At 41.7% G+C, this 15,330-nt stretch overlaps 1 protein-coding gene across 1 annotated transcript; it reads left to right on the forward strand.

The window, feature by feature from the left end:
• The first annotated feature begins 867 nt into the window (after nucleotides 1-867).
• On the forward strand, nucleotides 868-8,674 carry FAF2 (Fas associated factor family member 2). The gene is made up of 11 exons (XM_075274643.1): nucleotides 868-964; nucleotides 4,683-4,751; nucleotides 4,839-4,973; nucleotides 5,061-5,137; nucleotides 5,214-5,352; nucleotides 5,821-5,906; nucleotides 5,979-6,070; nucleotides 6,152-6,329; nucleotides 6,971-7,142; nucleotides 8,188-8,331; nucleotides 8,430-8,674. Exons 1-11 carry the CDS (start codon nucleotides 902-904, stop codon nucleotides 8,610-8,612), a joined length of 1,338 nt encoding a protein of 445 aa, XP_075130744.1. The 5' UTR covers nucleotides 868-901; the 3' UTR covers nucleotides 8,613-8,674.
• The last annotated feature ends 6,656 nt before the right edge of the window (nucleotides 8,675-15,330 follow it).

Genomic DNA, 15,330 nt, shown 5'->3' on the forward strand with positions numbered 1-15,330 from the left:
ATGTTCTCCCCGTGTTTGCATGGATTTCCATCCCAAATTCCAAAGACATTCTGATAGGGAAAAATGTGCATTGTGTGCTCTATGTCAGGCTCACAATCTACATTTAAAAAAAATAAATTAAACAAATTGCAGAAATGAAAGAAGAGGTTAAAGCAGACAAATGAATTATTCTGCATATTCCTATATTATACAGGTAATACACTACAAACATATTCTTATAATATACAGGTAATACACTACAAACATATTCTTATAATATACAGGTAATACACTACAAATATATTTTTATACTATACAGGCTATACTATACAGGTAATACACTACAACTATATCCCTATAATATACAGGTAATACACTACAACTATATTCCTATAATATACAGGTAATACACTACAACTATATTCCTATAATATACAGGTAATACACTACAACTATATCCCTATAATATACAGGTAATACACTACAACTATATTCCTATAATATACAGGTAATACACTACAACTATATTCCTATGCTATACAGGTAATACACCAACTATATTCCTATACTATACAGGTAATACACTACAACTATATTCCTATACTATACAGGTAATACACTACAACTATATTCCTATAATATACAGGTAATACACTACAAATATATGGGTAGAATTTATAAAGAGACAGGTTTTAGTTGTGCTGGCTACAATATAGGCTTCATGTCCAGAGACTGCTGGCACTTTATACTGGGCACCATGGCTGGCATGGTGTTTGGCATACACTAAGCTTATGAGACAACTAATCCTCCCCCACTGCCTGCAATGGCCGCCACACGGCGGAACTCCATCCCCTGGTGCTAACGAAGTCTCTTCGTCATTTCCGGTGAATGGGAGTGACGGGTCAGAAGGCGGAGGGGGAAGATGGCGGCGCCGGAGGAGCGGGAGTTGAGCCAGGAGCAGACCGAAAAGCTGCTGCAGTTTCAGGTAGGAAGCTGCAGGAGTGTTTGGAGGTCGGGTGTGTGCGGGCCCTGCCACGTTTGGTGGGGGAGCGGGGAGTCCGCGGGGCCGACAGCAGCTCCGGCCTGGTTTGTATGGAGTCAGGAGAGATGAGTTGTGTGATCAGAGGATTGTGGCCCAGGAGAGGCAGCGCTGCGGGGTATCCGGAGCCATGGGGACATGGACTACGGCGCAGGTACCGTGTGGTGGCCATCAGTGTCATGGCGCAGACCGTTAGGACTGTAGTCATGGCCCCCACCTGAGAGGTGATGAAGGCCTGCACCCCTTCCAGCTGAGGACATGCCTGTACATAGAGCACAGCTGTCCGCACTCGTCACCCTGGGGTAACCTGCACCATCGGCTGCTCCACATCCAGGCACGGCCGAAAATAACCAGCAAAATAGAGCTCCTATTGTGCCGGCATCTCACACCTGGGAAAGTTGGGTGGCAACTATTATGGCCATCATTAGGGGCTGCACTCAAATCTTTCCTGGCCACCTGAATGGCACATCTACTTAGTTATGGTAATGATGGCTTTGCATGCAGTTTGGTTGTCACCCAGCTTTCCAGAAATACATAAAATATGCTAAATATGAATGGACATACAAGGAGGGTTTACTGTGGATTTTGTGATTTATGTGTAAAATAATGGTTGACTTAATGGGGTAAGGACAGATGTAGCGATCCTGGGGAGATCTGGAGCCTGGGATGTGGTGGTTATGGGTTTTACAGTATTTAGGAGACATGTTTACATGGCTGTGACTGACTCTACTCATCACTTAGTGCGGTGTTCACACTGGAGATTATATCCTGCTTATAGGTTGTACAGTATTTAGGAGACTTGTTTATATGGCTGCGACTGACTCTACTCATCACTTAGTGCTGTGTTCACACTGGAGATTATATCTTGTACAGTATTCAGGAGACATGTTTACATGGCTGCGACTGACTCTACTCATCACTTAGTGCGGTGTTCACACTGGAGATTATATCCTGCTTATAGGTTGTACATTATTTAGGAGACTTGTTTACATGGCTGCGACTGACTCTACTCATCACTTAGTGCTGTGTTCACACTGGAGATTATATCCTGCTTATAGGTTGTACAGTATTTAGGAGACTTGTTTACATGGCTGTGACTGACTCTACTCATCACTTAGTGCTGTGTTCACACTGGAGATTATATCCTGCTTATAGGTTGTACAGTATTTAGGAGACTTGTTTACATGGCTGTGACTGACTCTACTCATCACTTAGTGCTGTGTTCACACTGGAGATTATATCCTGCTTATAGGTTGTACAGTATTCAGGAGACATGTTTACATGGCTGCGACTGACTCTACTCATCACTTAGTGCTGTGTTCACACTGGAGATTATATCCTGCTTATAGGTTGTACAGTATTTAGGAGACTTGTTTACATGGCTGCGACTGACTCTACTCATCACTTAGTGCTGTGTTCACACTGGAGATTATATCCTACTTAGCCAGTGTTTGTGCAGTGGTATGTCTGATAAAATCTGCATGGTCATCCAGTCTCCAGAATTCCTTTAGGCATCAAAGGACCTCATGGCCAGTAAGGGAAGGGAACCTCCTACAAGATCTACACCAAATCTGCCCAACTGGTTCCCCCAGTTCAGTGTCCTGCTGGCCTTTTGTCATTCAGCCAGCTATTCACTTGGGACACCTGTTGCTCATTTGGTCAACTGCAGGCTCCCTTGTGCCCTCTGACCCCCATGATCACCTAGCCGGACTCATGTATTCTCCAGAACAATTCCATCTAGCATGCTGAAGTCCAATAGCCATCAGAGAATCAGTAGGCCTCCATTCACAATAGATAGATAGATGCTGATCTTGGTGAAATTGGTGGGTTCATTGAATCATATGAGACCTGATTGGGGAAAGTGAGATTAGCACAAAGGGAAGGAGTAGCAGGAGGGTATAAGGGGTGAAGAGGAAGGGAATAGGAGGCAGTTCTACGAGGTGTCTGGGTGATGGGACAGTAGTTTTTAGTGCCACTACTAAAGTAAACAACCCCCTGCACAGCAGGAGCTAAAGAATGTGGTCTTGTAGGTGGGGGAGGTGTATTGGGACAACTAAGCAGGAGAGGCCTTTTTTCAGAACCAAAAATTGTTCCCAAAAAACCTTGTTTGGCTGAGACCCCACATGGCGGAAATGCAGCTTTTTTTGTTGTTGGTTTTTTTTTAAGCCAAAGTCAAGAATGGCTGCAAAGGGAATGGAAATCTATAGGAAACTTCTTATACTTCTCCCTTCTGCTCAATCCACTCACTCCTGGCTTTGGCTCAAAGAAAACACAACACAGTCTGCAGGAAAAAAAAAAAGCTAATACGAAATATGTAATTTAATGTGGGGTGTTGAGTACAAGTACCTGGAGGGGTCATCAATATCTGTGCGCCTGAGGGGGCAATTACCTGTAAAGGTGGGGGGGATAATTAGGGACTATTACCTGGGGGAGGTGGTGGTCACTATTACCTATGAAGGGACTATTATTATTATTCTTTATTTCTATAGCACTATTAATTCCATGGTTCTTTACATTTGGGGGTTTACATACAGTACACAAAATATACTCACAGATATAATACAATGACCGACTGGTACCGTGGGGTAGAGGGCCCTGCCCACAAGGGCTTACAGTCTATCTATAGTGGGATATATTTGGGACTCTTGGCTAGGGAGGAACATCCAGTCAGAAAACAAAATAGCTAAGCTTTTTCTGTTTAACAATACATTCACATCTATTAAGGTTGTCTCCAACGGACTATAAATATAACTACACCTAACTGGTATGGCTACATTTATACAGTCGCAGAATTACTAGCGGCCCTTTGAAGTCAACCATAAGGCTGATGTGGTGAAATGGGTTTGACACCCCTGATATAGGAGAAGAAATAAGGAAGCAGACAGCCTGATCTTTGTTGTTGGTGCTGCCTGCCCTCCATGATGAGAAATATGTGCCTGGAATAATGTGGATACCGGGGAAGTTATTAAAGGCGTTTTCTGGTAAATAGTCATAAAACTGAATTCATTGTAGAGCTTCACCTTGTCCTCAGTAAACATTGTTACATGTAGCAGAGCTGTCCCAGTGTAAACAGAGTAGTAACCAGTATGGAGCGAGGGTTTCGTTACTTTTTGGGCTTATTGCCAGGACTGTGAGCAACAAGAGAAGCACTGAGCTCCATATTTGCTTTTTTTTTTTGTATAAGATCACATTTCCCCCTATAAATACTAGTTGACCCTAGCAGGGTCAAAGATGGTGACAACCAATGGACACCAAATCCAAAAATGTTAAACCAATGAACAGCTTGAATATTTTCAGATGCTGAAGACAGACCTAGCTGATGGTTTAAAGGTTTTTTTCAGGCCCTTATTTTTGATAGCATACCATTATAATAGGCCTTTATTGTTTTATCATTTGGTGTCCAGCAATCCCAACAGATGACCTCAATGACGTTACTTGCAGGCCCCAGTATGGGGTGAAGGTTCCTAATACACAAAGCTCATACTGTATGCATGTTGGGTAAATGGAATTGCACAATTCTTTAAAAAAAAAAAAACCCAGGGAAAATTAATTAAATTAACTTTATTAATGGCTTTAGAATTATGGGTACAACATTGTTTATGATGCGTGATGTCATTTTCAGCCAGTATATCAGTAATGCTCCATCCTGTATATTTTCATTTAGGATTTGACAGGAATAGAGTCAATGGACCAATGTCGCCAAACTTTGCAACAGCACAACTGGAATATAGAGGTATGTATTGCCTGGTTCCTGATGGCAGTGGATACAGCGTTGATCTCTCACAGTTTTACAATTCACTGTGGTTTACTTTATATTCAGGCAGCTGTTCAGGACAGGCTGAATGAACAGGAAGGAGTCCCCAGTGTCTTCAACACCACGCCAAGCCGGCCACTGCAAGTGAATACTGCAGACCACAGAGTATATAGTTATGTGGTATCCAGGCCACAGCCGAGGGTAAGTTTCAGACACCTCTGCACATCTGTCTATAGACAAGTACATCTCCCTGTGCGCAGGCATTTCACAAAGACTTCTTGTGTTTAGGGGCTTCTAGGATGGGGTTACTACCTGATCATGCTTCCATTCCGCATCACATACTATACACTGCTTGATATATTTAGGTAAGTGACTGACAACATTTGCCTCTTAGTCGTTTAGATTTAAGAACTCTAGCACAACTCTCCATCTTGTTTTCAGGTTTGCTCTCCGTTTCATTCGACCAGATCCACGCAGCAGAGTCACTGACCCAGTTGGGGACATAGTTTCCTTTATACAGATGTTTGAAGAAAAATATGGCAGAACACACCCTGTGTTTTATCAGGGGACCTATAGTCAGGTAATGTACATGGATGCATTCGTTCAAGCTCTGTCACAAGAGAGTAAAACAGAATGATCTTGTTATAATACATCTCATTATTATAAATCTAGATCTTACAGGGGTTGTGCACTACAGGCACTTATCCCCATAAAATATGGGGCTCATATATTTGTGCTCACAATCTACATTAAATTTAAAAAAAGTTACGGACACTACGACAGACAGGTCATTTCTCATCTGTGATGTGCAATGGCCTTTAGAGGAATGTTCTTTTTACTGCAAAAACTTCTATTTTACATTATTCTTTACTTCAATTTGGGATATGGTTTTCTCTCGGGCTCTATGACTGAAAGCCATGTATGCTTTGATAACAGAGAATGCAGTGTCAGCACTTCAGTTTGTACAGACCAAGGGAAACTTTCTGTGGTCTGGAGAAGCAATCGATGGTCTTTAGTTTTTCATGTAATTGCTGCTTTTCTCTTCCAGGCACTTAATGATGCCAAACAGGAACTGCGCTTCTTATTAGTCTATTTGCATGGGGAAGATCATCAGGATTCTGATGAGTTTTGTCGGTGAGTTCTATACTCTGTTATACATGTTTGTTGTCTCGGGACTTTTTGATCTTATAGGTGATATTTTTATAGGAACACACTCTGTACAACAGAAGTCACTCAGTTCGTCAATGGCAGAATGCTATTTTGGGCATGCTCCACCAACAAGCCAGAGGGGTTCAGAGGTGAGTTTTATATTCTATTATGTGAATGTAACACAGTGGGTGATGTCATATTTATACGTGTATTATTTGTTGGCAATTCAGTTTCCCAGGCTCTACGTGAGAACACTTACCCATTTCTTGCCATGATAATGCTGAAGGACCGCCGGATGACTGTAGTTGGGAGGCTGGAAGGGTTAATTCAGCCACAGGACTTGATAAATCAACTGACATTTATAATGGAGGCCAACCAGACATACTTGGTGTCTGAGAGACTGGAACGGTGAGTTACAGATAGAAACGGTATTGTAACAGTTACCTTATCATAGGCAAATAGTTTTTGCCCATTTTGCACCACTGGTAGCCAGTACAATTTTTCACACTTTTAGATGTACAAATAAAACCTAACTTACAAAGTTGAAAAAAAAAAATCATACTATACCCCTGTACCTATATATTTTATGAAAGTAGACACCTGCAACTTTGTCAAAATGCCACTTAGCACTGTATGAGTTTAGCCAACTTTGTGCAGTTTTGATTTACAGTGTAGGTTTTATAGAAAAAAAATACATATACATTTATTAATTGCAAAAATGTGTAAACTAAACAAAACGTTAAATGCACCACACCTCCTAAAAGTAAGAGTTCATGCATATCGCTTAGGCCTGCATCTACATCCACATATCTTCTTAAAAATATCACCAGTACTGGAAGGAACAAAAATGGGCTTTTAAAGTGTAACTAAACTTGTGATTTTCTAGCTGTATTTTTGTTACTAATAAATTTTGAAATATACTTTATTAACAAATGTTGGCTCCTTTCTGTGAAATCCTGTATTTTATTTTTTTCCCATTGATAACATGGTTGGTAACATGCAAGTGAAGACTTGGGCTTATATCTACTTGGGACTCTTGTGATTTTTAGGGAGGAGAGAAACCAGACCCAGGTTCTCAGGCAACAGCAGGATGAGGCGTATCTGGCATCCCTACGTGCTGACCAAGAGAAGGAACGTAAAAAAAGAGAGAAACAGGAGCAGAAGAGACGAGAGGAGGAAGAAGCACAACTTCGTCTGCAGGCAGAAGAGAGGAAGAAAAGAGTAAGTGTCAATTCAGAGAGAAATAAAACCTATAGAAATGAAGATTGCCTTTAAAGCGTACCTCCAATTATAAAGCAACTTTTCGTAAATGAATAGCACAGGTCAAATAAGAAACATTGTAATTAGAGATGAGCGAGTACTGTTCGGATCAGCCGATCTGAACAGCACGCTCCATAGAAATGAATGGATGCACCTGGTACTTCCGCTTTGACGGCGGCCGGCCGCTTAACCCCCCGCGTGCCGGCTACGTCCATTCATTTCTATGCGAGCGTGCTGTTTGGATCGGCTGATCCGAACAGTACTCGCTCATCTCTAATTACAACGTTTCTTATTTGACCTAGTAGTAATATATCTTAAGAAAGTTTCCATCACTTATCTAGCAGAGGCTGTTTTTTTTTTTTTTTTAATTAGTCTATAAATAAGGAGGCTGCTGGAAAAGGCAAACCAAGGGAACATTTACACTACCGTTGTACCTTTTCTGTTGTCTGTCATAGAATGAGAGCAACAGACTTATATTCTGTCTTTGTCGGTTACAGTACATAAACAAGCTTTCTTCGTCTGTGAGGTTTGTGTACTTTTCTAACCTTTTTCTTCCATCCAAAAAGTAAGGAAAGCTCCCATTATGCCTTTTAACATGAGAGCGCATGCAGACAGACATCACCCAACTAACATTACATGGCCTTAATAGCATATCAGCACCAAAACTAACAGCACTGATGGCTCTGGAATGGTGGGAACTAAAGAAAAAACTCCAACTATACCAGAATCCGTGGAATGGCACCTGATAGAGGACCTTACAAACTTCTAACCCTTTGAGTGGAGAAGGAAACAGATTTAAATAAATAAGATATGTGACAGAGCATCTTACTCTCAATTATAAGAAGTGGTTTTATAATTGGAGATACGTTTTATCTTTTAGTTAATGTTGTGATTGATTGTAGCCCTGGAGCTTGAACTCTCATTACAGAGAACAGGCTCTCGCACACAGAGCTCTGCATTAAATGGAACAGTGCAATCCTCTAAATAAACCTTCCTCCTTTAACAGAACCTTCAAGAAGAGAAGGAACGCCGGTCCGAGTGTCTGCCTGCAGAGCCTGAGGCAGACCATCCTGACAGTCTGAAAATAATCTTCAAGATGCCAAATGACACCAGAGTGGAGCGAAGGTTCCTCTTCACACAGTCCCTTTCAGTAAGTTCTCATGTATAAGACATTTTATACTCGATAACTGGTGTAATAAAGTAAATTGTTACAATCCGGGTGATACTTTATATTTCCTCTCATTTCAGGTTATTCACGATTTTCTCTTCTCCTTGAAAGAGACTCCAGAACATTTCCAGATAGTGGTGAATTTTCCCCGGAGGGTGTTGCCGTGCCTTCCCACCGAGGAAGTCCCTGTGCCTCCCACCCTCCAAGAGGCTGGACTTAGTCGAGCACAGCTTCTGTTTGTACAGGATCTCACGGACGAATGATAAATATCTATTTTTATTTTCCCTAAAGATATTTGGGAAAGAAGGAAAAAAAAATAATAAAATACATAAAAATGCAGGTAGGGAGGAATGAGAAACACCAGTTCTCATTAAAACATTATTTTTTTTTTAAATTAAATAACTGCTGCTACTGACTTTGGATCTCGGCATCTTTGCCCAGGTAAGGGTGGGAAGGTAGCATGCAGCAGTGAATTGTCTTTCCCCATTGGAAGGGGACGAAGGCCAGATGACTGGGAACCTAAGAATGCAGGTATATGTTGCAGGGTTCCTTACGGTGTTTTCCCAAGTGACAAACTTTTCACTTGCAGGAGAGGTCTGCAGAGCATGGCCTTGCATTCTTCTTCACTACGGCAAAGGAAGAACCATCTCTACAAAGCTGACATCCACACCGGTCCCTCTGACAGGTTCTGTGGGGTCACACGTGTTGTCATTTTGTTTGAGGAACAAGAGGAAAGCAATTTCCTCACTGTGTATAAAGATTTTTTTTTTTTTTTAATTCACTCCTTTTTTTTCCCCCTCATTGCTTTCTAAAAGACCAAAGGAGAGAGATCGGCAGCTGTCTCTGACACACAAGGATATTCAATGGATCCAATTGTTGAATAGTATGCGTTGAGGGATTTGGCTTTGAGCTTGAAGGGGTCATGGTTATTGCCAATCCCCTGTAGTGTAATAAAGGCAATATATAGCGACTGGTCTCCCTGCTTAGATGCCTTCTTGTCACTAGCATACTGTATGTTCCAACTGGTCTATATTCCAGATTATAATTTATTCCAGATATAAATTAAAAACATTTTAGAGTTTCTCTGTGTGGTAACGTTTTATGTTGGACAGTGTCATCTTAATCTCTATGCTCCGGCTCATTAAAGGGGATCTTGTTTTTTAAGCTTTGTTGTTAATTTAACTGGTAATTCCAGGTACTTTTGTTCTATGCACAAACTTCACATTCTTCAGTATGTACAACTGGTATTTATCACTCATGATATCCACATGTAGGGATGAGGGACTATTGTTTATTCGAGGGTTCTCTGAAAAACTTCAGTATGGCTGACACTCTGAGCAGCCAACAACTGTAGAAAGTAATAGGAATTGCTTTTTCCAAAGAAAATGGGAAAGTCCAGCAGGGGCCTGTGGTAGGTACCGTATTTTTCGGACTATAAGACGCACTTTTTTCCCCCAAAATTTGGGGGGAAAAGAAGGGTGCGTCTTATAGTCTGAATGTGGCGCCTGGCATCCGCCGTAATAGAGAGGCGAATGCCGGCAAGGGATAGATGCAGGTGCCGGGGCCTGAGACATCGCTGCGCTCCTCTGCCCTGCATGAAGCCAGCAGCGGGAGGAGTGATGCTATTCCGCTCCTCCGTCCCCCCCCCCCGCCGCTGGCTTCATGCAGGGCAGAGGAGCGCAGCGATGTCTCAGGCCCCGGCATCTATCCCGTGCCGGCATCCGCCTCTCTAGTACAGCGGATGGCGGGTCAGTATCGGTGGTCCCTTCTCCCCCGGGGCCGGTCCCCACCGGCCCCGTACCTGTAAAGTTGCAGGCCGGCTCCTGCGCGGCGATATCGCAGGAGCCGACCTGTTCGGGTGACAGCCGGGAGCCTAATGAGGCTCCCAGGCCTGTCACTGCTATATTAGTATTGCGGCTGGTCTCTATGACCAGCCGTAATACTAATATACAGAATGTCCCATAGACGGCAATACAGTTGTATTGCCGTCTATGGGACTTGCAATCAAGTGACCGCAGGTTCAAGCCCCCGGGGGGGAATAAAATAGTAAAAAAAAAAAAAAAAAGCTTTAAAAATATATAATAAAAATATAAAATAAATAAGTTCTAAATCACCTCCTGTCCCTAGAATATATATAAAAGTAGAAAATCATATGTCATAAACCACTGTTTTTTTTTTTCAATACAAGGTGATCTAAGCAATAGATATTCCCCAAAATGGTAAACTAAAAAGTACTTCTGGCCCCGCAAAAAAAACACTGCGTCCCCGTACAGCTGCAGGGTCACCTGTCAATGTGGCCTTGCAGCTGTTGCAAAACTACAACTCCCATATATTAAATATTTTACCATTTTTTGCTTCAAATTTTTTTTTCCTCTATTTTCCTCCTCTAAAACCTAGGTGCGTCTTATAGTCCGAAAAATACGGTAACTGTGGTTTGAGCTTACCCAATAATGTAGGTGAAATTTAGACTTTTTTTTTTTTTTGCACATACCAGAAAATGGCAAGTGAATGAAACGGCCAAGGCAGAGAGCCTCTTATGTAGGCTCTGCTCCTGTTTTGTTGGACAAAATGTATTCATTTATTACTATTCCTTTGAATGTTCCGGGGATAATATCACTCCCTAAGGAGAGATCACCTTCTCAGGTGTATGGAGTCTTATGGGATTATGGGAAAAATATGTTTCCCAAGATGTAAATAGGGAAACAATGCCTCTGTTTGCTGCCCTCTAGGGGTAGCTCCCTTGAACATCATGCCCTACTTTCCAACAAGCCTTTACTTCAATGATGCAGGATTTTGCCAAGTCAGTATCCCACCTGTTCACAACACTGTTTCGATCTTGTTAGATCTCTTCAGCACAGTGTAGGGAAAACTAACTTAGCAGATGTGAGAGACTTCTAGACCAGTTTCTGGGGATAATATTACTCCCTAAGGAGAGATCACCTTCTCATGAGTATGGAGTCTTACGTGGAGCTGTGTCATACTACATTTAACATATCTGTTTGCCAGGAGTGGGACCTCCGTGTTCTGCAGGGTAGCTGCACTTTGAAAGGTGTTGTTCGTGGGACAACTCTGTTAAAGAGGACCTTAATGTAACACAAGTTGCCATCAGTCGCTGCTCTTCTTTCTTGCAGTGCAGCTCTTTGCCTTTAAGATCACACATATTGGGTTTCAGATTTTGCCTGCTCTATATGCTGTAGTGTCTCAGCATAACATCACAATTCACAATGTACTTACTCTTCTCACTATATATGCCAATAAGTAAACAATGAGTCTATATATTTATAAGGAAGCAGAATCTAATGTTAACTGTTATAGACTCCTATAGGAAACCTGATTTACATTGGTGCTATGTAAGAGACCTACTATTTTAACTTTCTTTCTAAAAGTCCCTTGTAGCTCTATACTTCCATAAGCTTCATTTATGTAAATGCTGCAGTTTCCGATACCACAGTCATGGCCAAAAGTTTTGAGAATGACACAAATATGTTTTCACATGATCTGCTGCCCTCTGGTTTTTTTATGTGTTTGTCAGATGTTTTTATCACATACGGAAATATAATTGCAGTCATATTATGAGTAACAAAAGCTTATATTGACAGAATGAGTTAATGCAGCAAGTCAATATTTGCAGTGTTGACCCTTCTTCTTCAGGACCTCTGCAATTCTCCTGGCATGTTCTTAATCAACTTCTGGACCAAATCCTGACTGATAGCAGTCCATTCTTGCACAATCAATGCTTGCATTTTGTCAGAATTTGTAGGTTTTTGTTTGCCCACCCGTCTCTTGATGATTGACCACAAGTTCTCAATGGGATTAAGATATGGGGAGTTTCCAGGCCATGGACCCAAAATCTCTATGTTTTGTTCCCTGAGCCATTTAGTTATCACCTTTGCTTTATGGCAAGGTGCTCCATCATGCTGGAAAAGGCATTGTTGATTGCCAAACTGCTCTTGGACGGTTGGGAGAAGTTATTCTTGGAGGACATTCTGGTACCATTCTTTATTCATGGCTGTGTTTTTAGGCAAGACTGTGAGAGAGCCGATTCCCTTGGCTGAGAAGCAACCGCACACATGAATGGTTTCAGGATGGTTTACAGTTGGCATGAGACAAGACTGGTGGTAGCGCTCACATCGTCTTCTCCGAATAAGCTATTTTCCAGATGTCCCAAACAATCGAAAAGGGGATTCATCAGAGAAAATGACTTTACCCCAGTCCTCAGCAGTCCACTCCCTGTACCTTTTGCAGAATATCAGTCTGTCCCTGATGTTTTTTTTCTGGAGAGAAGTGGCGTCTATGCTGCCCTCCTTGAGACCAGGCCTTGCTCCAAGAGTCTCTGCCTCACAGTGCGTGCAGATGCACTCACACCTGCCTGCTGCCATTCCTGAGCAAGCTCTGCACTGCTGGTAGCCCGGTCCCGCAGCTGAAACACTTTTAAGAGACGGTCCTGGTGCTTGCTGGTCTTTCTTGAGCGCCCTGGAGCCTTTTTGCCAACAATGGAACCTCTCACCTTGAAGTTCTTGATGATGCGATAGATTGTTGACTGAGGTGCAATCTTTCTAGCTGTGATACTCTTCCCTGATAGGCCATTTTTGTGCAGTGCAATGATGACTGCACATGTTTCTTTAGAGATAACCATGGTTAACAGAAGAGAAACAATGATGCCAAGCACCAGCCTCCTTTTAAAGTGTCCAGTGGTGTCATTCTTACTTAATCATGACAGATTGATCTCCAGCCCTGTCCTCATCAACACCCACACCTGTGTTAATGGAGCAATCACTGAAACGATGTTAGCTGGTCCTTTTAAGGCAGGGCTGCAATGATGTTGAAATGTGTTTTGGGGGATAAAGTTCATTTTCTAGGCAAATATTGACTTTGCAAGTAATTGCTGTTAAGCTGATCACTCTTTATAACATTCTGGAGTATATGCAAATTGCCATTAGAAAAACTGAAGCAGTAGACTTTGTAAAAATTAATATTTGTATCATTCTCAAAACTTTTGGCCATGACTGTACTTACTGTTGTCCTCAAAGCATCTACCTCAGTGGTTGACACTTATAGTCAGCCCCTCTACTAATGGCATTAAGGTGAGTGAAAACTTTTGCAAATGGTTCTGCTACACTATTGTGGATCAAAACACAGTTTTCTTCCTTTTGATAATTAAAAATATTATAAAACTATGATTTATTATTGATCCAGCCAGAATGAAAAAATCTCCCAATAGTGAGCTACACAATAAGGCCTCATGTGGATTGCTGTTTTGGAAATCTTTTGCATGCTCATTCCTTATTATGTATGTACTAGCTTCTACCCGCGACTTTGTCTGCGGGTTGTTGGCATGTATGATCTGCCTCAATGCAATATAGGTGAAGACTCACATTTACAAAGTGTACATAGATTTTATGTTACTCTTCTGTTAGAGATTGGGGTTCTGAATTTTGTGTTCCAATATTGGTAACTCATGGACAAACAGGAGTGAGATCAGTGCTGAATGTTGCAGCAACATAGTGTGTTAAATACCACACTAACAAGCATGTACTAGTACAGACCCGGACCCAACCCACCACCTTGAAATATATCCCCCAAAACAACAGCATTGCGGACTACATGGGGTGGACTTTTCAAGTTCTAAAGTGCCATATGGAAATCAAGGGTGTGGTATAAGAAACTGGCTATGCGTATCATGCTTTTGTGGAATTTTTTGAGAACAGGAAGGAGGACACATGCATATTATCAGTACAACAGTTTTCAGAAGGTCCCCAAACTAGAAAAATGGGAGAGTCAAAAAAGGGGGGCCAGCTGAATCCTGCTTCACTCTCCCTTCTGAGTTCAGATATCACATAACACCCACATGTAGGAATTTCCATTCCCAGGGGGGCCCACATTACAGTTCATGAGGATTAATGACTTCAGTGGCATATGCTGGGCGTATTACATCAGGCACTGAAATTGTGTGTATATATAGAGAGAGAGAATGAGAATTAGAATTCTCATTCTTCACCTTGTCCTGTGCATTACCTTTTGGAAATGCTGTAAGGGGTGTAGTTTTTAGGGGGTCTCAACTATACTGGTACTTCAGGAGCTCTGCATTTATGCTTTTTTTTTTTTCTTTTTTTTTTCCCTATCAGTATGTCTTTATAGAAGTGGAGGAAATCCACACAAACACAGAGAGAACATACAAACTCCTTGCAGATGTTGTTCCTGGCAGGATTCAAACCCAGGACTCCAGCGCTGCAAGGCTGCAGTGCTAACCACTGAGCCACCGTGTTGCCCCCTTGCATTTATGATTGCTGTAGTTCTTCTGCTGCTAAGTGCATGGTTCTTCACTTCTGAGCCCTCCCATATGCCCTTTCTTGACCAGAAAGAGATTATTGCCATACTCAGGAAAAATTGTGTAACAAAATTGGTATGTTATTGATCAATTGATCAAAAACTACATATAGATAGAAAGTCATTTCTTCAATTTCAAGGCCCAATTTAAATAAGTTAAAAATTGTGTGCTCAAAATATTCAGAAAACCTATAGATAAATTCCTTGAGGGCTATGTTTTTTTTTTCCACTGTTCTGGCACCTCTGGGGTTCTGCAAATATGTTTCTAATAATTTGAGGGGTACATTTTTCTAAAATGGGGTAATTTTTATGGGGTCTCTATGACCTCACATTATACATGTAATTACATATATCACCATTAGATTCACACATAGAAGGTTTCATTCGATTCCAAGAACTTAGTGTATTTTTGAGTGTATATGCAGGTACCCCATCACCCCATTCTTAGGTTTGCATAACACCATGGGGGGGGGGGGAGGAGGAGTCTTGTTCCTGTGCCTGCCCTGCTGATACTTCAACTCTGTCACATGACCAACCCTGCTGAACTGTATGTACAAGTAGGAGTAGAGCCTGTAACATTTTAGACATGAACCACGTAGCCCAGTATTAAGCATTGCTCTATGCGTCTCTGAGAAATCTACATCAATTAAGTTT

This window comes from Leptodactylus fuscus, chromosome 5, assembly GCF_031893055.1.
Source record: "Leptodactylus fuscus isolate aLepFus1 chromosome 5, aLepFus1.hap2, whole genome shotgun sequence".
Lineage (NCBI taxonomy): Eukaryota > Metazoa > Chordata > Amphibia > Anura > Leptodactylidae > Leptodactylus > Leptodactylus fuscus.